The 27,128-nt window shown below is 43.3% G+C and overlaps 1 protein-coding gene across 2 annotated transcripts in view; it reads left to right on the forward strand.

Moving 5' to 3' along the window:
* Window positions 1–27,128, forward strand: part of PDE10A (phosphodiesterase 10A) — a 265,447-nt gene that overhangs the window by 198,510 nt on the left and 39,809 nt on the right. Inside the window, exons 7-13 of one of the 2 annotated variants that reach the window (XM_025294284.3) lie at window positions 2,803–2,958; window positions 4,840–4,890; window positions 6,248–6,306; window positions 8,218–8,269; window positions 17,522–17,616; window positions 19,913–20,005; window positions 22,986–23,172. In XM_025294284.3, coding sequence (XP_025150069.2) covers window positions 2,803–2,958; window positions 4,840–4,890; window positions 6,248–6,306; window positions 8,218–8,269; window positions 17,522–17,616; window positions 19,913–20,005; window positions 22,986–23,172 — 693 coding nt within the window. Of the gene's footprint in view, window positions 1–2,802; window positions 2,959–4,839; window positions 4,891–6,247; window positions 6,307–8,217; window positions 8,270–17,473; window positions 17,617–19,912; window positions 20,006–22,985; window positions 23,173–27,128 lie in introns of both variants that reach the window. The other variant, XM_006067063.4, reaches the window with a different exon arrangement.

Genomic DNA, 27,128 nt, shown 5'->3' on the forward strand with positions numbered 1-27,128 from the left:
TGCCCCAGATTTTAGTGGTGCCGTGCAGCAACCACTCGCTGACTCTAGATCGGCCGTTCTGCTGATCCGAGCTTTCTCACACGTCTGAGGTCGTCTGGGCATCCCTTGGGAGCCGGCCAGGCTAAGGTGGCCTTTGTTCTCTGTATGTGTCCCCATCCCTCCCACTGAGGCTAGCCTGGCGTCTTATGGTGCTGGCAGGGGTCAGAGAGAAGTGGACACATGCAGGTGAGTTTTCAAGCCTCTGCTTGCATCAGATTCATGACCTTAAGTTTAGCCAACCAAATCACATAGGGGGCCAGACTCAGTGTAGTCTGACCAAGCCCAGGGGTACAGAGAACAGGACCAGATGGAGCCCTCAGACCAGTCTCCCCCAGTATATGTGCGCGTCATGATGAAATGTTGCTGCGTGAGCTCAGACTTTGAAACTGACAAGCATACAAACAAGTGCATTGGTGTCAGGAATTTGCTCTGAAAAAGTGCTAAATTGGAGTCACAAAATCTAGATTTTAATTTTATTTTTGCCACTAAAAGCCTCTTGATGAAAGTGAAAATGGAGAGTGAAAAAGTTGGCTTAAAGCTCAACATTCAGAAAACGAAGATCATGGCATCCGGTCCCACCACTTCATGGGAAATAGATGGGGAAACAGTGGAAATGGTGTTAGACTTTATTTTTCTGGGCTCCAAAATCACTGCAGATGGTGACTGCAGCCATGAAATTAAAAGACGCTTACTCCTTGGAAGGAAAGTTATGACCAACGTAGATAGCATATTCAAAAGCAGAGACATTACTTTGCCAACAAAGGTTTGTCTAGTCAAGGCTATGGTTTTTCCTGTGGTCATGTATGGATGTGAGAGTTGGACTGTGAAGAAGGCTGAGCACCGAAGAATTGATGCTTTTGAACTGTGGTGCTGGAGAAGACTCTTGAGAGTCCCTTGGACTGCAAGGAGATCCAACCAGTCCATTCTGAAGGAGATCAGCCCTGGGATTTCTTTGGAAGGAATGATGCTAAAGCTGAAATTCCAGTACTTTGGCCACCTCATTCGAAGAGTTGACTCATTGGAAAAGACTCTGATGCTGGGAGGGATTGGGGGCAGGAGGAGAAGGGGACGACAGAGGATGAGATGGCTGGATGGCATCACTGACTTGATGGACATGAGTCTCAGTGAACTCCGGGAGTTGGTGATGGACAGGGAGGCCTGGCGTGCTGCGATTCATGGGGTCGCAAAGAGTCGGACACGACTGAGTGACTGATCTGATCTGATCTGTGTGACTTTGAACAAATCAGTTTGCTAGTTACTGTTATCAAAAAGAAAAAAGTTTTATCAAAAAGAAAAAAAGTGCTTAAAATACATGTTTCACAGTATAATTATATAGACAAGAATATTATAATTGTCAAACTTTCTAAGAGACTAGATCTTCCCCATTCTCACCACGGAAAAGAAAAGATGAGGACGCTGCTGGTGGAGGTCCCAGCAGCGCTGCCGATCCTGCTGCAGTGTCCAGACGCAGCAGATCAGCTCAGCGTGCGCCTCAAAGCCCCACGACGGTGTACACCGAGCCCATCTCATTTTTAGGAAGTACATGTTAAAAGTAGATATGGTATACATTATCACTTAAAATGTTGTGTTGTATGCATATACAAGCTTTCCAGAGATCTGTACATTACAAAGGATAGATCTGTGCTAGTCTTGATTCATGAAAAGCTTCCTGTAGACTGCAGAAAGTGAATAAATAGAATTGATGTTTTGGTATTAATTCATTCCGTTTTCTTGTATTCCTTTGAGTGGTTTTGCTAAGTTAGGAAATGAAGTAGAAGAACCAGTTTCATTCCTTAGGTAAGGGGTGATTATTGGTTGATTTGAGTGCCTAATATGGGTCTTTGGGGTTCAGTTGCAATGACTCTCATATAACCTGTGGTTTTGTGTTATTCTGACCTTAAAAATAAGAGAAAAATTATATAAATAGAATTTGCTATGGCATTTGGGGTAATTTTTACATGTGACTTTATATCTCTATAACTCTTAATTCGGACACTAGAAGGTGAGGAATAAAAAAGTGTTGCTTAGAACTGCTTGTGCGCTCAGTCATGTCCGACTCTTTGCGACCCCATGGCCTGTGGCCCGCCCGGCTTCTCTGTCCACGGATTTCCCAGGCAAGAATACTGGAATGGGTTGCCATTTCCACCTCCAGGGGGTCTTCCAGGCTCAGAGCTCGAACCCGTGTGTGCTGCGGCTCCAGCATTAGCAGGTGGATTCCTCACCACTTGAGCTACCTGGGAACCGTCGTAATTACTTTTATTATTGCATGAAGCTATATATATTCATTCATTAATTGAATTCTCCTGTACAATGATAAAGAAACATGAGGCACTATCTGGGTTTGTGTCCCATGTTGCTAAAGTTATCTTAAACAGCTCAGTGGGTAAATAATCCGCCTGCAGTGCTGGAGTCAGAGGAGACGAGGGTTTGATCCCTGGGTTGGGAAGATCCCTTGGAGGAGGAAACGGAAACCCACTCCAGGATTCCTGTCTGGGAAATCCATGGGCAGAGGGGCCTGGTGGGCTGCAGTCCACAGGATTGCAAAGGGCCAGACACGACTGAGTGACTCAGCACAACACCAGCACAGCCGTGTTGTCAGGGCTTCTGAAACAGGGTTTACAGTGACCATCGTCGTTTGGTTTTCCTTTGAAAAGAACGGCTGATCATGGCTTACAAGTACTAGGGAATTTCTGATAGAATCCTAAATTAATGATTCCATTTCTTTCAAAGAATTTATATCTTCTCCCCGTCCTACGTTTTTAGGATGAACGGTTTCCAAGAGGTACCGGGCTGGAATCAGGGACACGGATCCAGTCTGTTCTTTGTTTGCCGATCGTCACTGCGATTGGGGACTTGATTGGCATCCTGGAGCTCTACCGGCACTGGGGCAAAGAGGCCTTCTGCCTGAGTCACCAGGAGGTGAGCAGCGCTCCCGCGTTAGAAACATTTGGGAAACAGCCCTGGCGGCTCAGGGGTGAAGAGCGTGCCTGCCGAGGCAGGAGACACTCAGGGGTGAAGAACGTGCCTGCCGAGGCAGGAGACACTCAGGGGTGAAGAACGTGCCTGCCGAGGCAGGAGACACTCAGGGGTGAAGAACGTGCCTGCCGAGGCAGGAGACACTCAGGGTGAAGAACGTGCCTGCCGAGGCAGGAGACACTCAGGGGTGAAGAACCTGCCTGCCGAGGCAGGAGACACAGGTTCCATCCCTGGGTCCGGAAGATCCCCTGGGAGGGGAAATGGCAGCCCACTCCAGTATTCTTGCCTGGGAAATCCCATGGACAGAGGAGCCTGGTGGCTACAGCTCCTTAGGGTTGCAAAGAGCTGGACACAACCTAGCAACTAAACAACAGTAACAACAACACCAGCATCTGTTCACTGTTCCTTGAATGGGAACGGCTCAGTGACGCTAAAACCGAAGAGTACCGTGACCTCTCTGTTGCCCGCGACGCTCGTCCAGGCCCCTGGGTGGCCAGCTCCCTGTCCTCTCACCTAGGTGACCGTTCACCACTCCAGCCCCTTCTCTCCCTGCCGCCACGCTGGGCCCTTGCGCATGGCTGGCCCCTCTCCAGCAGATCCCGCACCTCGGTTCCCCCTCTGCTTCGACTTCTCTGTCCCCACCCGGCCACCTCCTCCAGGAGCACGCTCTGACCTCACCTGCTCAGGGTGGCATCTTCCCTGAGCCCTGCACGCAGACGCGAGTGGCACCTGCTCTCTAACAACAGCGCTAGGCCCCAGCTACTGCTGCTAAGTCACTTCAGTCGTGTCCGACTCCGCGACCCCATAGACAGCAGCCCACCAGGCTCCCCTGTCCCTGGGATTCTCCAGGCAAGAACACTGGAGTGGGTTGCCATTTCCTTCTCCAATCTGGGCCCCAGCAGGCACCCAGGAATACTCGTTAGATAAACAGAAAAAAAAAAAACAAAAGAAATAGGATAGCTAGTAGTTTAAGCACTTGTCAGCGAAGTTTGGGAAACAGTTCTTCATTTTTAAAGTGGTCACAAGCAACTGATTTGAGTCAGTCCCAGTGAGGTGGATGAACCTGGAGCCTGTTGTACAGAGTGAAGTAAGCCAGAAAGAGAGAGACAGATACTGTCTAGTAACACATGTTCGTGGAATTTAGAAAGATGGTAACGACGAGCCTGCATGCTGGGCAGCGCGGGAAACACAGATGTGAAGAACAGACTTTTGGGCTCAGTGGGAGTAGGCGAGGGGGGTGATTTGAAAGGATAGCACTGAAACAGGTACATTCCCATGTGTGAAGTAGATGAGCGGTGCAAGGTTGATGCACAACGCTGCGCACCCACAGGTGCTCTGGGACAACCCAGAGGGGTGGGGTGGGGAGGGAGGTGGGAGAGGGGTTTGGGTTGTACACAGGTACCCCAGTGGCTGATTCATGTTGCTGTCTGGCAGAAACCATCACAAAATTGTAAAGTAATTATCCTCCAATTAAAATAAATTAATTAATTTTAAAAAAAAGAAGGAAAGAAAATTGTCACTAGAAGCCTTTTTTATTAGTGATTTCTTTGAAGTGAAAAATAATTATCATAAGCTCAATGGATGACAGTGCTCTTAATAATTTATCTTCCTTTTTATCCCAAATTAAGAGGAACAAAAGAGTATGACACTCAGTCATAAAGAAGTGGGAAATAGAAAAGAGAAATTTTGCGTGCATTTGACAGTTCGGGTTTTCGGAACGTTCTCGGATGCGGTGACCACACCACACTGGAGCCGGTGGCCTGTGTTGGGGTGTGCGCGTGGCGGGGGAAGGCTGGCGTCACGCTCTCCCTTTTCTTGTTTCAGGTCGCGACGGCGCACCTCGCCTGGGCTTCAGTGGCGATACACCAGGTGCAGGTACGTACCGGGGCTGCTTTTACAGGCCGCCCGAGAGAAGGCAGGTGTGCAGCCCGCCGCCAGCAGGCAGAGGGCGGGCCAGCCGCCACCCCGGCCTGCTTTGTGCATAGTAAATGTTTTCCTGTTTCTGAAATGTGTGATCTGGTCACTTATGTTTACTGACTGCTTGCCTTAAATGTCTTCCAACCAATTCTTTTATATAGTTAAACAGGATGTTAAATCATTTGCATTTCTTATCGTGGTTTTTGTTTTCCACCGAAAGCCCAGTAATGATATCCTACTGGCAGTAATGTTGATATTTCTATGATCCATTTCCTAAATTAAAGCATCTACTAAACTTAGTGGTATATGAAAACAATAATCGTAAATTCAAGTTCCTTGATTCTCTTGAAAATGTGATCTAATTTAAAAGGTCACAAACTGCATAGAGTTTCCCTGATAACCAGACTCTTAAGTTCAGGAACATGGCAGAAATAGAATTCTGTTCTGTATCTTCCACTGCTGCTTGTTTTGTTTAAGTCCATTTCAGCAAACTCAGATTGCTGAGGAACTGTCTGATAGGGAGAAAATGTGTGTGTGTGTGTGTGTGTGTATGTGTATACATCAGTTCAGTCACTCAGTCATGTCTGACTCTTTGTGATCCCATGGACTACAGCACGCCAGGCCTCCCTGTCCATCACCAACTCCCCAGGCTTGCTCAAACTCATGTCCATTGAGTCGGTGATGCCATCCAACCATCTCATCTTCTACTGTCCCCTTCTCCTCCTGCCTTCAATCTTTCCCAGCATCAGGATCTTTTCCAATGAGTCAGGTCTTCACATCAGGTGGCCAAAGTATAGGAGTTTCAACTTCAGCGTCAGTCCTTCCAATAAATATTCAGGACTGATTTCCTTTAGAATGAACTGGTTTGATCTTCTTGCAATCCAAGGGGCTCTCAAGAGTCTTCTCCAATACCACAGTTCAAAAGCATCAATTCTTCAACGCTCAGCTTTCTTTTTTATAGTCCAACTCTCACATCCATACATGACCACTGGAAAAGCCATAGCTTTGACTAGATGGACCTTTGTTGACAAAGTAATGTCTCTGTGCTTTTATATATATATATATACACACACACACATAAAATATAAAGCATATATATATATATATTTCAAGATAATGATGTGAGAATCAAGGACTTCCTGGATCTGACAGTACTGAGCGGTGATATATGCTCACATACAATTTTTTAAAAATCCTTGAAGTAGTGATTGTGTTATGCCTTTTTAAATAAATAAGGTAAATAAAATTCTGGAATTTTCATTCCTAAAATAAACAAAAGTCCCTCAAAATTAATAGCCACTGTTTTGTATGGCAGGTATGCAGAGGTCTTGCCAAACAGACTGAACTGAATGACTTTCTACTCGACGTATCAAAGTAAGTGTTCATTTCTAGGGATGTGGTAAGCCCTAACTGGTCAACAGTTTAGATCAGGTGCCTGCCCTGACCGTGACAGACTGCTGTCCGCTGCGGTCAGTAGCAGAAGATCAGTCTTTACCAGGCACGTGATCTGGTAAGTGTGGGCCATCATGTTTGGGCTTAGAGAGTTTCATTCTCACCCACATTCACTTCACAAGTAAAGGATCAAAGACGAATATGTGATCAGCCTAATTTGCAATTGGGCATGTTTGTAAATGACTCACTAGAAGCTGTTAGAGACTATGCAGAGAGATGCCATAGTGTTTCTGTTTGCGTAGGAGAGAATTGACAGCAGTGGAAGGAGGGGAAATGTTGTGGTTTATCATTTTCCCGAAGTCCTCTCTGGCCCTTGCTGTGAACGTCAGTAAATTACAACATACTATTAACATTATTGTTTCGGTTTTCCCATGTGTAGTAGCTCAGGTGTCATTCTCAAAAAGATGGTGCACTTCCCCGGAGTTTAACCTAGGAAAACTCTCTTAGGCTGGCAGTGGAGCAAGTACAGATGTTTATTAAATGTCAGATCCACATCAGGTTTGCTTGCTATGGGGAAGGCCATGTATTAATATCTCTGACCGTCTGCTCAGTGGTTGAGATCTGAAAACGCCCCGGGATGTGCTAGCTTCAGGGCCCCACCCCATGGCAGGTTACTAACTCAAGGAGCACTCCGCAGCAGCTCTGATGCTGTTCCCTCTGACATGTCCCTAGCTTACTCATAACCAAGTCCTGTAATCCCCTCACTTGTGATTCTGAAATTGCATCTTTGTGTTTTGAAATATTAGGGAAGTTTGAGTTGGAGGGCGTGCTCTTTTGATCTCCTTGGCCGACTATCAATATCTTCTCTGAGACAAAATGAAACAGTATGTCTGGACACCAGATGTGACTGCTTCAGAGACACCTGGGAAGGGAAGCCGTGTTCGGCCTCTTGCTAGCCTATCTGAACACTTTGCAAGCCTCCCAAAGCCCAGTTAAAACCCTCATGTGACACCTGAAATCTCTTCCCCAGTGGGAAACTCATTTTCTTCAACCTGTTCCTTGCAGGATATTCCTCAGTGGATGTTGTAACTAAGCATATTAACAGCTTCAAGTCAGATGATTTCTCTTCTTGAAAAGGGCATTGTTAATTGCTATAAGCTATCTTAATCCTGAATACATGGCTAAATTCTCACAGACCTAAACTGAGAGCGGTACCTTGCCAACAGTCTGTGTTAAGAGTATTTGCCACATAGTCCCTGTAACACGTGCCTGCTGATTTATCTGTTTTTCCGGTCTACATTTTAACATATGTTCCATATGCCCCACAAATACTTACTTGCAGTTCATAATGATGAGTCTGTATTTACTTGTGCAGAGTTGTCAGCTCCTATCATTACCTGTATTCTGATATTTCTTCTCAAATGAGTTTCCCTGCTTTTTTAAAAAAATACAGTTAAACTACATTTTAGCTTTCGGGGTTTTCAGTGATTTTTTATATTTTTATCTTATTAATGAGATTTAGCAAATTTAAATATTTTTGTTTTATATCAAAATTATTAATGAGATGTTGAATTTGATGTACCAGTTTTATTTCTTCATCATTTTAGTTAAATGCTACAAACTTTTTCTCTACCTTGAATACTTGCTGATAAAATAATTACTGAAGGCGATCTCTGGAATTAGAGCCCTTATACTAAAGTCAATGATAAACTTTCATTTACCTCTTTAAAATAATAGTATTGGTGGTTTCCACAAAAGGACAACAGTCAAACAGCATATACCTTTCTGTTTTTTTATTTAAATGTAGCCAAAACTGGGAAATGTATTCAAAGTTTCATATGTTCTGTGTTCTAATAACATTACTTAAAGATTTTACCTTTCTTTTTTTTTCAGAACCTATTTTGATAACATAGTTGCAATAGATTCTCTACTTGAACACATAATGGTAGGTTGCCTTCTGTTTTAAAAATGATTTTGTTTAAGCCTTAGTCATGTCCTAATATGGGCTTCCCTGGTGCTCAGATGGTAAAGAATCTGCCTAAAATGCAGAAGACCTGGGTTCTATACCTAGGTTGGGAAGGTCCTCAGGAGAAAGAAACGGCTACCCACTCCAGTATTCTTGCCTGGAGAATCGAGTGGATAGAGGCACCTGGAGGGATACAGTCTATAGAGTTGCAAAGAGTCAGACACGACTGCGTGACTAACACCACTCCTGGGTGTCTTAATATATGATGGAGCATTTTAACGTACAATCATACGTGCTGTTTTAAATACGATGAAAGTGATCTGGAGGCATCACCTTGATTGATCTGTCACTTCCGTTAATTTTGGAGGGGTTTTGAATAATGTTTTGAAAAATACCACAGAGTTTTCCATTATTTAACGGAGAGCTAATTTGAAAAAGCATTTAATCTCTTTCTCTTTCTTCAGAATACCTTTTGCATGTAGGTTCTATTAGGAATTTCCAAAGATTCTTTCTAACCCTGAGTTTCATTCTACTTAGTCTGAGTTATTTCTCTCTTCCAGAAGACTCACAGGCTAGAACTGAAGGCTCCAGGGAGTAGAGTTTGCTTTCCGCACATGTAGTGTTGCTGCTTTAGTGCTCGGGAGAGGGTCCGCTGAGGGAGGGGCTCAGGGTGCGGGAGGTGGTGTGTATGTGGACCCGTGCGTGCCAGGCCGGCTTGCTTGGGACCATCCATGCCTTGTGTGTTTTGATAGGTGTTCTTTCTCCTTCCCGTTTTCCTGGTCTTTCTCAAGATGCAGTGACCTTGCGCACCGAGGCTCCCTTCCACCCCCAGGTTTACTGGTGTGCAGTGGCTGCTTCCCTGATGTCCTGGCAGGTCAGGCGTGAGTGTGCATGCACAGTGTCAGAGTGCTTCCTGAGGGTCACTAGGGGTCACTGCTTTCCGCACGTTCTCCCTGTAAGTAGTTACACTGATGATTTTACAGTTGACCCTTGAGCTGCATGAGTTTGAACAGGCCCACTTACACATGGACTTTTTTCAGTAGTAAATACTGCAGTGAGACACCATCCGGAGTTGTGGAGTCTGTAGATGTGGAACTGTGAATACGGAGGAGACACGTATGTGGAGGGCGATAGAGGTTATATGTGGATTTTTTATTGTGTGGACAGTGTTGAAGGGTCAGCTTTGTTGAGACAGAAAAAGAAACTGATTGCACAGTAAAAAGAAAAATAGCCTCTTTGGTTATGACAAAATTTGAGGAATTTATAAAGCAGTGAAAAGTATTTAAGAAGACATAAAAATATATAATATGGACTGACATATAGCTTGTGTCAGGAGTATAAGAAATGCCATTGACCAGTTCTTGTATTCTTAATGTTATGTTAGAAAACAGTTTTACTGAGATATAATTCATGTACAGTACAATTAATCCATTTAAAGTGCTTAATTCAGTGGTCTTTAGCATCTTCTCAGATAGCTGCAACCATCGCCAGTGAATTTTAGAGCATTTCGTTACTTCAGAAAGAAACTGCCGAGCATTTTAGCTGTCGCCTGTCTGTTCCCCATCCCCTGAGCCTCCAGCCACAGCAGCTACTGATTTACTGTCTCGTCTGTGGATCTCACCTGAATCCCACGCAAGAGGAATCCTGACTCGGTGGCCTTTGCCGCCTGGCTTCTGTCACCTAGCACGGTGTTTCAAAGTCCACGCGTGTTGTAGTATGTGCCACTGCTGCGTCCCTTTTGTAGGCACCTAATATTCTGTTGTATGAATACGCATACCACAGTTTTTTAATCCATTCATCAGCTGGTAGACATTTGAATTTGTTTCCACATTGTGGCTAATGCAAATGCTACTGTTTTGAACATTTGGGTACATTTTTTTTGTTTTAATGCCTGTTTTCAGTTGTTTTAGGTACGAGTGGAACTGCTAAGTGCTATGATTGCTCTGTGCTTACCTTTTTGAGGAGCAGTCAAGCTGTTTCCGTGGCGCTTAACACGATTTTACCTTCCTGCCAGCGGTGCACACGAGTTCCAGTTTCTCCCACTCTCACCAATCTTGCTCATTATCTTAATTTCTGATTATTGCCACTGTAGTGGATGTGAAGGACTGTCTCACTGTGACTCTGATTAGCGTCTCCCTGGCGACTAATGATATTGACTGTCTATCCATGTGATGAAAGATTCAGCTCCATGGGCTGCTTTTTACTTTAGTTTTCAGTGTTGAGTTCTAAGACTTCTTGCGTTTTAGATACCACTCCCTTAATTGATGTATAGTTGGAAAATCTTTTTCCCATCTGTGTATTATATCTTCTCACTTTCCTGATAGCGTGAAGCACCAAAGGTTTTAATTCTCGTAAAGCCTGATTTATCTTCTCACTTTCGTTGCTCGTACTTGTCACACCTAAGAGCCCACTGCCGAATCGATGCCATGAAAACTTACTCCAATATTTTCTTCCAAGAGTTTTGTGGCATTAGCTTTTACATTTAGTTAGGGTATTCATTCATGTTAATTCATTTTTGTTCATGGTGTAAGAGTCCAGTTTCATCCTTTTGCAGGTAGCTGTCCAATTTTACCAGCACCATTTATTGAAAAGACTCTTATTTCCCCTTTAAACGCGGTTTTCCTGGAATCAGTTGAGCACGCACACATTGTTTTCTTCTTAGGGTCTCCGCTCTGTTCAGCTGACCTGTATGTCCAGCTTAATGACAGTACCATCTCGTCTTGATCACTGTTGCTTTATAGCAAGTTTTGAAGTCAGCAAGTGTGAATCCTCCAAAGGTGTTCTTCATATTCATTTCTCTTTTGGCTATTTTGAGTCCCTTGCAATTCCATATAAATTTTAGAAACCAGCTTGTCAATTTCTACAAATTGCTCTTATGGGTTTCTGATAGGGATTTTGTTGACTGTCCATCAATTTGGAGAATATTGCCTTCTTAATATTATGACGGAGAAGGCAATGGCACCCCACTCCAGTACTCTTGCCTGGAAAATCCCATGGACGGAGGAGCCTGGTAGGCTGCAGTCCATGGGGTCGCTAAGAGTTGGACACGACTGAGCGACTTCACTTTCTCTTTTCACTTTCATGCATTGGAGAAGGAAATGGCACCCACTCCAGTGTTCTTGCCTGGAGAATCCCAGGGACAGGGAAGCCTGGTGGGCTGCCGTCTATGGGGTCACACAGAGTCGGACATGACTGAAGTGACTTAGCATAGCATAGCAATATTATGAAGTCTTCCAGTACAGCAACATGGGCGTTTTCCATTTATTTAAATTTTCTTAATTTTTTCAACACTATTCTGTAATTTTCAGAGTACAAGCATTGCCCTTATTTTGGTAAAGTTATTTCTAGATGTTTTATCTTTTAATGCTGTTACGCAGGAGACCTGGGTTCAATCCCTGGGTCGGGAAGATCCCCTGGAGAAGGGAATGGCTACCCACTCCAGTAGGCTTGCCTGGAGAATCCCATGTACAGAGTAGCCTATCGGGCTACAGTCCACGGGGTCACAAAGAATCAGACATGGCTGAGTAGCTAATACTTTCACATAAAGTTACTCCTAGATGTTTTATCTTCTAATGCTATTTAATGCTATCATTAATGTGTTCTTAATTTTATTTTCAGACATTTCATTGAAAATGTATAGAAGTAAACTTGCTTTTTCTATCTTGATCCCCTATCCTACAGTCTTGATGAACTCATTATTTCTGGTAGTTTCCTGGTGGATTCTTTAGTGTCTTTATATGTCATCCACAATTACTGATAGTTGTAGTTCCTCCATCCTAATCCCTATACCTTTTTTCCCCTCCTTTGCATAATCGTCCTGGCTAGGTCCCCCAGGGCAGTACTGAATTAGGGGATGGTGAGTGTGGATATCCTGCATCCATTCTGCAGTCTTGCACGGTTAAGTTTGTGAATTAGTTGTGGACTTCTCTTAGGTAGTCTTTATCAGGGTGAGGACATCCCCTTCTAGTCCTAGTTTTTTAATGTTTTAAATCATGATTGGATGTTGGACATTGTCCTCATTTATTTTCTCTGCATTTATTAAGATGACCATGTGTTTATTTCAGTTTTTGTCATATTGATCTATAATGTGTTATCCAGAGTGATTTTTGGATGTTATATGAACCTAGCATTCCTATGATATATCCCTCTTCACCATGGAGTGTGATTTACATCAGAATTACCTTGAATTTGATAAAATCTTAAGTAGAGTTGATATGTTTAGCATATGGAGTCTTCTTGTACAACAGCATTGTCTTATTTTCAATTAAAAAAATCTCTCTTGATTGAATGTACTGACTTTGATCTCCCATATTTGGTATGTTGTTTTTTCAGTTTACAATCTTGGATTTTCAAGAAAGATCATTTATAGTGATACATGAGAGCGGTGGTTCTACTTTCGCAGTGTTTACACTATGTCTTTTTTCTTTTTTACTGAGTTTGCTAGGACCTGAGAACACTGTGGAATGGGCCAGCGAGAGTGAATATATTGTAGTTTCTTTAATGTGCATGCTTCTCTTGTTTCCTTGCTGTGTATAATTGTTGAAGGTCCCCCAGTAGATACTGTTGATTAACTTAAAAATGTTTCCTTCTGTTCCTTTCTTTGAGTTTATACCAGATTGGGTGTCAAACATTATCAAATTTTGTAAGTCATTATTAAAATTATGTAATTTTTCTTCCTTTAATCAATTAGAATAGGGAACTATATAATTTATCACTTAATGTCAAATGACTCTTGCATTCCTGGAATTATCGACCCCTGTGTAGTTGGGGTTTCCCTGGTGGCTCAGACAATAAAACGTCTGCCTGCAATGTGGCAGACCTGGGTTCCATCCCTGGGTCGGGAAGATCCCTTGGAGAAGGAAATGGCACCCACTCCAGTACTCTTGCCTAGGAAATCCCATGGACAGAGGAGCCTGGTGGGCTACAGTCCATGGGGTCACAAAGAGTCAGACACGACTGAGCGACTTCACTTTCACTTTTCATGTAGTTGTAGTCTGTACTCCTGAATTGGTGGCCATTATTTTTCTGACTTTTTCATCTACATACATAAGTAAGATTGCTCAATGGCTGTCTTTTTTGCCTGTACTTAAATTCTTTTCCTCATCTGTAATTCAATTAATGGATATTTTCTCCCTCTCCCCCCTCTCTCATATCAGACTTCCCTTGAGCTTGTTTGTCAGTCTGGACTCTCTGGTGTAAGGCAAAAGGCGTCACTACCTAACTGACATTAGCCTGAGAGAATCAAGGGGAAGTTTCTTAGCTTGTATCACACTGGAGAGACCTGAATGTTCAGAATCCTATGATTGCTTAGCCTGGGGGCTCATTCATCTTCAGGAATGCGTTGTTCTGGGTCTGTGCAGGTCACCTCTGTATGGGCCTTGTCCTCTGGAGACTTCACTAACCATAAGATTAGCAGGCTTCTACTCCTTCCTTTTTGGCCTTCTAATCTTATATATATTTTTGACACAACCAGATATTTTCAGTCTTTTTAATTAACTTTTTTATATGACAGCTGTAATTTCATAGATATCATTTACTAATGAAATGTACAGTTTAATTATAGCTTTAGTAGTTTCTTTGCTCATCAATTTTGCTTACACTCCAGGTCGTCCTATGCTTTTTTGAATTTATGTATTAATTTTTTCTTGAGCTCATCTCCTTTTCCAAGACAGTTCAAAAGTAGTAATTTTCTAAGTACTTTGTACTTCTGAAATATCTTTATTTTGTCTCATATCTGAATGTTAGCTTGATCTGGTAAAGAATTTTAAGTTTAAAATGTTTTCCTCAGAAATTTGAAGATACATTTCCACTGCATTTGAAATCCTCTATTGCTGTCAAGAATTATTTCCACTTATAAGTAAACCTGTGTTTATATGTAGGAGAGAGAGAGAAGGTGTGTAGGAGACAGGTTGGCTTTTATAATGACCTTGTGGCTCAGTTGGTAAAGAATCCACCTGCAATGCAGGAGACCACGGTTTGATTCCTGGGTTGGGAAGATCCTCTGGAGAAGGGATAGGCTACCCACACCGGTATTCTTCAGTCTCCCTTGTGGCTCAGCTGGTAAAGAATCTGCCCGCAATGTGGGAGACCTGGGTTTGATCCCTGGGTTGGGAAGATCCCCTGGAGAAGGGAAAGGCTGCCCACTCCAGTATTCTGGCCTGGAGAATTCCATGGACTGCATAGTCCTCGGGGTCTCAAAGAGTTGGACACAACTGAGCGACTTTCACTTTTCACTTTCTGAGGCTTGGAGTTCATAACTGTTACCAAAATATGCCTAGGATTTCTTTATTAATTCTTTTCCAGCTTCTGAGTATCATTTCAAAGTGAAAGCTTAATATTCAGGAGAATTTAAAAAATAAATGTATATTTAGAGTGACTTATCTTAAAGCAGAAGTTTTTCCTACTACTTGTAATTGTTTTCAGTTGATTTTCTTGATTTTTCAACATATTCAATAACATCGCGTAACATTAGAATATGGTCTTTTACCTGCTGATGGTTTAGTCCCTAAGTTGTGTCTGACTCTTGAGATCCCATGGACTGTAGTCTGCCAGGCTCGTCTTTCCATGGGATTCTCCAGGCAAGAATACTGGAGTGGGGTGCCATTTCCTTTTTCTGTCTTTTACCTAATTGTGTATTAATAATTATGATAACATTTCTTTGTCTTGTGCATAACTTTAATATCTTAACTTTAATAGGATGATTCTGATATTTTATCATTTTCTATGATGTAGACTATAATTTTCACATATTATTAGGGTGTCTGTGTATACTGATGTATGTATGCATACATATACATTTTTCTTCTGCAAAATTTCTATTTTAAAAAATTTTATCATAAATACTGAATTTTGTTACATATCTTTTTTGATAGCCATGATAATAGTCATGTGATTTTTCTCTCTTTTTTTTTATTGCTTTATGAGCTATAACAATAGACTTTCCAATACTGGAAGTTGTGAGTAAAGTATAATTTTAAATTATTGAAAATTTAAAAATATTATCCTCAATTTGACTTGCTGATATTTTTATTATAATTTTTCTTCTCTTTCCAAGGTAAATTGGTCTATGATTTTCTTTTTTATAGTATCTTTGTCAGTTTTCAGTATCAGTGACTTAGCAAGGGTTGTAAAAGTAACTAGAGAAGTTTTTTTTTGTCTGAACTTGGGTGTATGTGTTGGTTACTTAGTCATGTCTGACTCTTTGCAACCCCATGCACTCTAGTTCACCAGGCTCCTCGGTCCATGGGATTTCCCAGACAAGAGTACTGGAGTGGGTTGCCATTTCCTTCTCCAGGGGATCTTCCTGACCCAGGCATCTGTCTGAACTTACACTAGTTTAAATTAGATGAGACTTTATTTTTGAAAATTCTTAAATGATTTGGACCTGATGCCTTTTATGAGGATAATTTTTTTTTTACAGTATTTCAGTTGTCTGTTTATTCTGATTTCATTCAGATATTTCTCTCCCAAATTCATTTTCTTTTTCTAGAAAATTGTCCATTTCATCCAGATGTTTACAACTATTGACATAAATATGTGCCAGAGTGTTAGGCAACCGACATGGCCACTAAGGGTGGCCATCTCACCCTTAAGGGATCATCTCACCGTAGATGATCCAACAGTTCAGGGGCATTATTGTCACTTAATAGTTCAAGATCTCCTGAGCCTTCCTTCCTATATGTTGTTCCTCCTCCTCAAGTGTTTATTAAGAGTTGTTAGGTTATAGAGATATCTGGTATGTTCTAACCTGAGGCCTGGCAAACTTATTATGAAGGGCCAATAGTAAAGCTTTATGCTTCGTGGGCTGTAGTCGCCTACAGCTATTCAAGACTGCTGATGTAACAGCTGTGAACCACTCATAAAGCATGGTTCCGTCCCAGTGAAACTTTGTTTGCAAGCGAGGTGGGTTTACATGACCTGTGGACGTTAGCTGACCTTTCTCTAAGCCTGGTTCTGGGCACTTGGGATACTGTGGAGGAAAGGAAGCAGTTTCTACTGCCCTGGAGCTCATGAGTCAGCTAGTGGAGGAGAGAAGTCCCCTGGGAGTTGACACTCACGATGCCCAGGGTACTTGGTCACGGTGCATAAGGCACATCCAGTGTTTGTTGGGTGAGTGCGTACAGCTGCTAACAGCAGGGAAGACAAAGACAAAAGATGAGGAAGAACAGGTCCCTAAACCACTCTGATTTCTTTCTGTGAAATCTCTAAGGTGTTTTTACGAGATTATATATTTTTCCTCTGGCCACAAGGTGGCCTAGCAACCTTTTGCATAGACTTTGTGATGGTTCTTCTCGAGCTGTCATTTCATGTCCGTCATCTAAAGGGTTGACGTTGCCAGAATTCTGAATATATGTAAATACAATTTTTGTGACATCGCTGTAATCCCAGCCAACTGGGGACAGTGAGTAGTGTTAGGCATTAGAGAAATACTCGTTGAAGGGAACTGATGGACAAATGAATGGCTATATTAATATACAGTTTTCCATTCAGAAAGAGTAAAGCTTACTTGTTTCAAGAGCTTAGGCCATGGAAGCAGCTCGTGTGAGTTCACGTGCCAGATCCACCCTCTACAAGCCATGTGGTAGTAGGCAGGTTGCCTCTCCGTGTCTCGGTCTTCTGGCGTGCAAAATGTTAGTGAGGGTTAAGTGAATTAGTGCACATAAGTACTGAAAAACTGGCGCATAGAGAACACTAATTGTTGCACATTATTGTTAGTGTAAAAAATAAAGTGCAGCTAATGTAAATACGAGACTTGGAGTCTCATTAGAGGTTGTATTTTGTATTTTTTTACAACTGGTGTTTCATAAACACCCACCATCGGAATAGATACTGGCCTTCCAGCTGGCCTTTGAGCTGACTTGAGACTTGGACGAGGGCACCAGGGAGGCCTGGGAGGTTCCGGAAGAGGAGCCGGGGCGGCGGGTTCTCGGGGAGTGAGGCCGGTACCTGCTCCCGCCCCCGGCACCACAGCCAGGATGCAGAGCAGCTGCTGGTGTGCGCACATGGCCAGTGACGTAGAATTAGTTTGGCCCTTACATGCCTGTATTTATCTAATCATAATGCTCATTTCCCACCCTGTTCCAGTCTAAAACAGCCGCAATTCATATTTATTTTTGATAACATTTACCTGCAACCTCTTCGCATCTCTCACCGGCTGACTCTCGTTTTCTCGTTTGTCTGTAGATATATGCAAAAAACCTGGTGAATGCCGACCGTTGTGCCCTTTTCCAGGTAGACCATAAGAACCAGGAGTTATATTCAGACCTTTTTGATATTGGAGAGGAAAAGGAAGGAAAGCCCGTCTTCAAGAAGACCAAGGAGATCAGGTACAGCGCGCAGTAGCGTGCGGTTGCTGTGGCGGCAGCCGGGCAGGTGCTCCGTCGCCCACTTGTCTGTGCCTCTTCGCAGGCGTGCGGACAGCACTTGTCATACTGTGATATCATTCCCACCAGGACCCGCCTCCTGAAGGTAGTGCTTCTGGGCATGACATTGCAGTGCCAGCGAAACCGCGCCTAGGAAGCTTTAGCGTCACTCCTGGAAATGCCGTCTTCCGGAGGCGGTCCTTTTGGAAATCATGTTGGAAAAACTTACTAGTGCTCCCAGGTAGGTAAAGGTGCGCCCCACCTGGAGTCTGCAGGGCCTCCTGTGTCTAGGAGCAGGTGTACTTAGACAATTTTGTCCCCTCTCCCTCGCAACCTATAGAGCTGTCTGCAAGTCCGGACCACAGTGAAAACTGACCCGGTATATTCCCTAACTTCAACATAGTGTCCTGCAGCCCAGCAGCCGGTTTAACCGATCGCAGCGCACTTGTGCTGCGTCCTGAAGCTAACGAGTTCTTGGATCTGTCAGTGGCCGCTGTTGTCATTTACGGGAGCAGCACGGCCTTTGGCTGGGGGCTGAGTCCTCCCACCATCGGGGCACCTACACGGAGCACTGTCACGGAACTAGTACGCGTCAAGCTGAGCACTCAGAAGCTGTCTTTTTTAGACATTCGCATGTCTTCTGTTTTATACATATGTATGATGCTTAACTACTTTTCCACAAGGTACTCTAACGTACGGTAGTAGTGGCAACATTCCAAGTGAGACGCTGTCCCTTATTAACAGGCCTGGTGCTTCATCTGGGCCGTCTGTCTGCACACAGGAGCCTGGAATGTGCGCACACCGCCGCCCGCCACGGGGTGCTTCGCCTTCTGTGGTCCCGGGATGCTAGTATTCCATACTCACAGGACTCTGACTGCAGGCGCTATTTAGGGTTTTGTAGAAAAAAAAAAATTTCGTTTGTTTATTTAGAGGTCAGTAGATTCGTCTCAATATAGTCATTTAGGTAAAGTCACTTCTCCTGCAGAAGGTTTGAGAGCTCCTCAGCAGGGCCGGCATTGGCCTCATTTTGAAGACATTAACTTGGAGCCTGCACTTACAAGCCCGGGCAGAACAGGCAGCGGGGTGTGGTGGGCTGTAACTCTCTGGGCTGAGCAGTCAGTGCCAGCCACTTACTAAGGGCGTGTGCCTCGGTTACGTTTCCACTGATCGGAGATAGAGACCACCCTGAGCTACCCTCAGACCAAGAAAATCAAGAATGAACCGTGAAACGGGCTCTGGTCTCTGCTCAAGGCCGCCTGACGTGTCGTGTTCATGTTGCTCAAAGCACAAGAAAACGGGGCAAAGACAACCTTGTGTTTTACGTAATACAGTGCTGGGTTCACTTGTTGGTGTTTTAAGAAAAGTTAATTCTCTTTGGTGTCAGTTCTCTTTTGAATTTTCCTTAGGGAAATCCATGGGGTGGAGCTTTATTTCAAGAATGATAATTTTCTATAATGTTGAAAATGTAATATTGTGAGAGCTATTTTTCAGCTACTGAAATATGCAGCTATTGTGATTATAGATATGTTAAGTATGTTTTGAATGAGAGCATGTATTATTATAATATTATAATGAGAAAACTATTTATAAATATGAGAATATACTTATAGATAAAAGAAATGACTGATATTAGATATTAAAGTGTATCCAAGTATAATCAGATAATGCCTGTATTTTGGCTGTTTTTAAATTTAACGAATTAGAGAAGTGAAGATACCAGAAGTTGTAAAGTGTGTTATTTTGGTATAGTAGTTATATTGCAGAGGCCTTAAAATTGAGGTCCTGCATCTCAGGATCATATAACCTGTGGGTCTGGTTATATGTGTGGTGGAAAGTGTACTGGTGTCAACCTGCATTCTTGTTTTTGCTGTGCCACTCATATTTTAAGTATATTGGCAAGTTACTGAACCCATATGGGTCTCAGCTCACAGGAAGAATTATTTTTAAAAACTCATGTTGAAACATCTTGTAAATTATAAGGTATTTTGCAAATCTAAACGATTATTATTGGTCAATGCAGGAGAAGGCTAGTTAATTTTTCAATTTCAGTTTGTGATTCAGCATAATTTAATACATTACGAATTAAGTCTTGTAAGGTCTTCAAGTGATTACCGTGCAGTGTTTTTCTGCTTCACCTTTATACATTTTATAGTAATACAAGCGTTTACAATAGAAGTCTTTTTTATTCAGTGTTTGCTGGCAGTGACGTGTCTCAAGTTCTTCTGCAACATCTGCATGCTCCTCTCTTCTGTGTGTGCAGGTTTTCAATCGAGAAGGGGATCGCTGGCCAAGTAGCAAGGACCGGGGAAGTTCTGAACATCCCAGATGCCTACGCAGACCCGCGCTTCAACAGGTGAGGCGGCCTCCTGTGCTCCAGCGCTCCTCCTTTCCCATCCAGCTCAGCTGAAGCCTCTGCGGTAGGGCCCCAGCTCGCCACGTCCCAGCGCAGTCAGTTTTTCCTCTTTGATGCTGTTACACTTTCTTTGAACCAACTTATTATCAGTAGTCAGTGTTTTCAGATCTTTATAAAAAATGATGGATTCTAAACCATTGATAGTCTCTAGCTGTGCATGCTGCTGCTGCTAAGTCACTTCAGTCGTGTCCGACTCTGTGTGACCCCACAGACGGCAGCCCACCAGCCTCCCTCGACCCTGGGATTCTCCAGGCAAGAACACTGGAGTGGGTCCAGCTGTGCATATGAGTGTGCAAAGTCGCTTCACTCGTGTCTGACTTTGCGACTCCATGAACTATAGCCTGCCAGGCTTCTCTGTCCATGGGATTCTCCAGACAAGAGTACTGGAGTGGGCTGCCATGCCCTCCTCCAGGGGAACTTCCCTACCCAGGGATCAAACTGACATCTCCTGCACTGGCAGGCGGATTCTTTACCACCTGGGAAGCCCCTATCTCCAGCTACAGGAGTTTAAAATGTTTTAAGGAAAACTAAAAAGCAAGAGTTTAAATTTATAAATTTTTTTTCATTATAGTGTCATCATTTTGTCCTAAGCATATTCTTTAGCAAACCGAATCTTCAAAGGCTGTAACACGTAGTGATAAAAGTACCTATTTTGAATCCTGGTTCTGTCCTTCGTCACCTTTACAATGACCCGAAGTGAGTGACTGAATCTGTCACAGCCTCAGTTGTTTTCTCATCTTTAAAATGGGCACAGTAATACCTATTTTGTAGGGTTTTTTTTCAATTTTATAATTAGAGAAAGTATTCAGAAAAGGCCTGGCGACTTCACATGACAAAGTAGGAGCTCAGTCAGTTGCAGACTTTATTGGATGTTAGGATTGCTAATAAATTTTTGTTTGTTTTGAGTTACTTTGGAGAACTAGAAACCAATTTATGTAATTTGATTTAAAAAACTTTCGAAATTGAAAGGCTCAAGGTTGATGCCCTGAAAGTTGACGGTGATGGTTCACCTATTTGACAGCAGTGTTCTGTGCGTTCACAACCGGGTTCCTTTAAGGGGCAGGTAAATAGCACAAGCAATGGGGAGTGTCGCAGGTGTTTGATTAATGTCATATTTACATAACTTTCATATAAACAGAGCTGTATCCTGGTAACCTATTTTTTCAATAAATTGAGTGTGTTGAAAATCTCAATTTTTGTCTTAAAAAAGCCAACTTGTCATTTTAGTACGTAAATATTGAAAATATTCATATATCCTTATATAAAAGCTTTTTAAATAACATGAAAAAGCAGGCAACAGATTGTGAGAACAATTTGCAAAATATATATCTGGCAAAATATTTGTATCTAGCATATATATATTAAAAAAACTTACAAGATAACCCAATTTAATAAATAGGACACAAGATTTTAACAGATGCTTCACAAAATAAGATCGATGAATGGCCATTAAACACATGAAAGACATTTGATCTAAGGGAAATGTAAATTTAGTTGACTATGAAATCCTGTTACATACAAGCTTGAATGGTTAAAATTTTTAAAAAGTGATGCTAGCAAGCGTTGGGAAGAATGTGGAGAAACGCGGACGCTCATACCTTGCAGGTGGGAGTGTGTGTTTGTGCAGCCACCTTGGAGAATAGATTCACAGTGTTTTATAAAGTTCGGCACACACAGCCCTTGTTCAGCTCCACTTCCGGGTAACACTCCAAGAAAAACAGCACCTGTCCACACAAAGACTTGTAGACAAATCTTGAGGGCAGCATTATTCATAATTGCCCCAAACTGGCAGTTAACAAATAATGTCCATTAACTGGTGAAGAGATCAAGAAAATGTGATGTATCCATACCATGAGCTTCTGCAGCGGCTTAGTGGTAAAGAATGTGCCTGCCAGTGCAGGAGACGCAGATTACATCCTTGGGTTGGCAAGATTCCCTGGAGAAGTGAATGGGTATCCACTCCAATATTCTTGCCTGGGAAATCCCACCGACAGAGGAGCCTGGAGGGTTATAATCCATGAGGTCACAAAGAGTCGGACACGACTGAACAACTGAACACACACACACACACACACATCCACACCATAGAATACACTCAGCAAACAAAAGGGCTGAGCTGCTGATAGTGCAACACGGGCGAATCTCAAAACCATCACTCTAGGTGAGAGAGACCCATCAGAGAAGGCTACCGTCTAACTCACTGCCTGTAGTTGTAAAATTGCTCCTATGGAATGACTCCTACTTTCAAAAACTGTTTTGAAACTTTTTCCCCTAACTCAGGAGTCAGCAAATCTCTTCTTTGAAGAATCAGACAATAGGTATTTTTGGCTTTGTGGGCCACAGCATCTGCGTCACAGCTCTGTTGCAGGGCAGTGGGAATCCGTCAAGGAATGGTGTGGTTGTGTCCCATTTATACTGTTTACAAAACTGGAGGGCGCCGGTTTGTACACAGTCTGTAGGTGGCTGACCCCTGCTCTAAACTGTTATGGTGAGGAGTCCCATTTAAGTTTGTTCAGGAAATTTACGGCTCTCATAAACCTGGCCAAGTGCAAACAAACGGGTCATTTTTACCAAATGTATTAGACTGTTCCTCCAAGTCCAGAGTTTGTGTGTACTTTGTGATGTGGGATGTACTTGGTGATACGGGATGCTTCTCATTAGAACCAGATGAGCTGAACACCTCCTGGAGATGGTTCTGAAAAACTCTCTTGAAAGCAGAACTGGGTTAGAATATTTTCAAAAAGGTTTTGTTAAAAACCACTTGCATGTGTCCCCACTGTCTTTGAGTTTAGAAGCTAACAGTTCCGTTGCAGTTTACTGGGAGAAGCGGAACTGGGCCGAGTGTGTGATGGCGCGTGGTTTGCTCTCTCCTGCCTGTGCTGTCTCTTGTGCTGCCGTCTCGCCCCTGCCGCGGGCGCAGAGAGGTGGACTTGTACACGGGCTACACGACCCGGAATATCCTGTGTATGCCCATCGTCAGCCGCGGCAGCGTCATCGGCGTGGTGCAGATGGTCAACAAGCTCAGCGGCAGCGCCTTCTCCAAGACGGACGAGAACAACTTCAAGATGTTTGCTGTCTTCTGTGCTTTAGCCTTACACTGTGCCAACGTAAGTCATGACATTTTTACTACTTGGTGTTAAATTTTATAAACTTGGAAAGTGTTCCCCCCCATTTCCTTTATAAACCCAAAAGAGTGATTCCTGGTTATGCATATCTTAGGAAATACCTTAAAATTCCTTGGAAGGAAACAAAGAAAAGAAAACTGATTTTTTTTCATTTATTTCAAGGTGTTAATTTGATAAAAAGAAAAATGAGGTGAATGTGTACGGTTTCCCTTTCCTGATAACTACCGATGTAGTTTTGGATGTAATCTACCGACGTAGAGGAGGTTATCCAAACACTTAGAGGTTGCCGTTCGCGCTGCGCTTGAGACTCTAGTGCAAAAAAAAAAAAAGAGAGAGAGAGAGAGAGCAATAACTCAAGTCTTAACACCAAGCAGGAAAGTTTCCTCTGTGAGGAAAAGGGAGGCAGCCACTCCGCATGTTTGTGCGGTGCTGTGTGCAGGCATGCTAAGTCGCTCAGTCGTGTCTGACTCTTTGAGAACCCACAGACTGCAGCCCGCCAGCTCCTCTGTCCATGGGTTCTCCAGGCAAGAATACTGGAGTGAGTTGCCATGCCCTCCTCCAGGGGATCTTCTCTACCCAGGATTTGAACCTGTGTCTCCTGCACTGGCAGGCAGATTCTTTATCAAGGAGCCCCCCGATGCCGTGTATTCATTTAATCTTCACAACAGCCCAGCTCTGTGTACTGAACAGTAAGATCAGGTTCCATTTATTTTATGAAGTCTCGCTTTAAAAGAGCTGAACGTGTCATCTTTCTTTTACATTTTAAATGAGTTAAACATTTAGTATTCTATGAACTCTAGTAAGCCCTGGGATTTCTTTGGAAGGAATGATGCTAAAGCTGAAACTCCAGTACTTTGGCCACCTCATGCGAAGAGTTGACTCATTGGAAAAGACCCTGATGCTGGGAGGGATTGGGGGCAGGAGGAGAAGGGGACGACAGAGGATGAGATGGCTGGACGGCATCACTGACTCGATGGATGTGAGTCTGGGTGAACTCCGGGAGTTGGTGATGGACAGGGAGGCCTGGCGTGCTGCGATTCATGGGGTCGCAAAGAGTCAGACACGACTGAGTGACTGAACTGAACTGAACTGAACTCTAGTAATCCTTCAGTGACATTACTGGAATTCTGAACTCGGAGAAGATTTTATTAACCTTTTGTAAAGCCAAATCAGCATGCATGGGAATTGTCACCTTAGTAATTTAGAGAAATTTGTCTTTTTGGAAATCATAGGAGCAGCCATGTGAGTAATGAAAATAGCAGAGAAGACTCGGAACCAAATGGCAAAACAATAAAAGTCTGGCGACGAGGGGTGACCGTGGGCAGTGCACCGAGTCCTTCCTGCGGCCCCGTGCCGCCTCACGGGCGTACGGTCACCCGGCCGTCGGAGACAGCCAGCGCAGCCGGCAAACGCCTCTGACTGCAGACACTTTTATACCGGCAGGTCTCCTCATCAGTGAACACGTGGACAGATGCATCTGCTTAGTTTAAAAGTTGCAGGAAATATAATTTCCACTATATGCTTATTGACTTTATAATTTTTAAATATATTTAATGGAATCCAGGTATTAGAATAATTTGACACCTATTAATGGTCCACTTCCCTGGAAGAGGGCATGGCAACCCACTCCAGTATTCTTGCCTGGAGAATCCCATGGACAGAAGAGCCTGGGAGGCGACAGTTCATGGGATCGCAAAGAGTTGTACACAGCTGAAGCAACTTAGCACAGTCCACTTAAAAATAGAATAAGAAGCTCTTACTACTGAAAAACTTAGTATCATTCTTTTCTCTCTTTGGACTTGTGTTTCTGTTACCCCACAAAAGTTTATTCTAATATGTGTTATACTTTAAAGTGTTTTTTAAAAAATTATAATAGTCTAAAACATGTGTAAGGAGTGTTAAAAATTAATTTTGACCTGTAATGTTATGTCATAGACCTCCCAGGTGGCACAGTAGTAAAGAACCCGCCTGCCCACACAGGAGATGCAAGAGGCAAGGGTTTGATTGCTGAGTGGGGAAGATCCTCTGGAGTAGGAAGTAGCAACCTGCTCCAGTATTCTTGCCAGAAAATTTGCATGGACAGAGGAGCCGGGAGGGCTATAGTCCATGGGGTTGCAGAGTCAGACTTGACTGAGCAACTGAGTACACAGGATTCAGTTCAGTTCAGTCGCTCATTTGTGTCAGACTCTTTGTGACCCCGTGGATTGCAGCACGCCAGGCCTCGCTGTCCATCACCAACTCCCGGAGTTTACCCAAACACATGCCCATCGAGTCGGTGACGCCATCCAACCATCTCATCCTCTGTCGTCCCCTTCTTCTCCTGCCCTCAATCTTTCCCAGTGTCAGGGTCTTTTCCAATGAGTCAGTTTGTGACAAATACCATAGACTGGGTGACTTAAACAACAGAAGATTATGTTTCTGTGGTTTTGACAGCTGGAATTTAAAGATCTGACTACTGGCAGTTTGGTTTCTTCCAGGCCTGTGGCCTCCTGCCTTCCTGTGTCTCCAGTGGTCTTTTCTTTGTGTTCATCTGTGTTCTAATCGCCTCTTCTTATAAGGGCATAGCTCATTGGATTAGGGCCCGCCCTAGTGAAGTTTGTAGACCTCTTTAGTCTCCTTCCTTGGGGCTTCCCCAAGTGGCTCAGTTGGTAAAGGATCTGCTTGCAATTCAGGAGACCCAGGTTTGAGCCCTGGGTAGGGAAGATCCCCTGGAGAAAGAAATGGCCACTCACTCCAACATCTTGCCTGGAGAATTCCTTGGACAGAGGAGCCAGGCAGGCTACAGTCCATGGTATCGCAAAGAGTTGGACACAACTGAGTGATTAACTTTTTTTTTTAGCATTCAACCTAGAATCATTCCTTATTCTGTCTTCTATGTCTTAGGCATTTTGAAGTGTATAGTGAAAGTGAAAGTCGCTTAGTCATGTCCGACTCTTTGCAACCCCATGGACTATACAGTCCATGGAATTCTCCAGGCCAGAATACTGGAGTGGGTGGCTTTTCCCTTCTGCAGGTGATCTTCTTAACCTAGGGGTCGAATCCAGGTCTCCCATATTTCTAGCGGATTCTGTACCAGCTGAGCCACAAGGGAAGCCTAAGAATACTGGAGTGGGTAGCCTATCCCTTTTCCAGCAGATCTTCCCGACCCAGGAATTGAACCAGGGTCTCTTGCACCTCAGGCAGATTCTTTACCAACTGAGCTATCAGGGAAGCCCTTCTGAAGTGTACGGACGGGTTATTTTGTAGGGTGTTTCTATTTTGGTTTTGTCTGGTATTTCCTCATGGCTCTCTCGAGGTTATCATTTTGGCAGGAACATCTCAGCAGGCTGTGTGTTCACGGTGCCAGCTGTGGGCAGGCTCTGGGAAGGAGGTGTCTGCCTGGTTTCTCCACTGAAACATCCTTTCCCCCTGTTGTCACTATTTCAGAAGAGAGTTTACACATAAGCCTGGATATTCTTTGCTTTCTGTCTCTCTCTCTGTCTCTCTCTGCATATCAGAACTTCCTCCTAACTCCAGAGAATTCCTTCCAGCTATTTCATCTCTGTCTTCGGGATATTGCTCTCTGAGAATGTGGCTCCCACTATTTCAGCATAAAGTTTATTTCTGCTTATCACCTTTACTTTTTGGGAAGCTGTGCGAGTTGCTTTCATCTTGAGTCGATGGGAGCAGGAAGAGTTTTATTATAGCAATTGCTCTTAATCTGAACTCCACATGAGCCAAGATGCCAAAGCGTATGGCAATCCCTGTCATCAAAATTGTTTTTAATGATCTGTCAGCTGAAAATTTATTTAGGTCCACGTTCAAGTACCTTATGAAAGCTTTAGAAACCACTTTTAGATGTTATTAACACCAGAATTTGATTTAAGAGATTTTCGTACTAGTGAATCTTGAGAAAGGGGTGATTTGAAATGAGAGGTGGGAAAAGAGCATTTTTAGGT

The sequence above is a fragment of the Bubalus bubalis genome, chromosome 10, assembly GCF_019923935.1.
Source record: "Bubalus bubalis isolate 160015118507 breed Murrah chromosome 10, NDDB_SH_1, whole genome shotgun sequence".
NCBI classification, from domain to species: domain Eukaryota; kingdom Metazoa; phylum Chordata; class Mammalia; order Artiodactyla; family Bovidae; genus Bubalus; species Bubalus bubalis.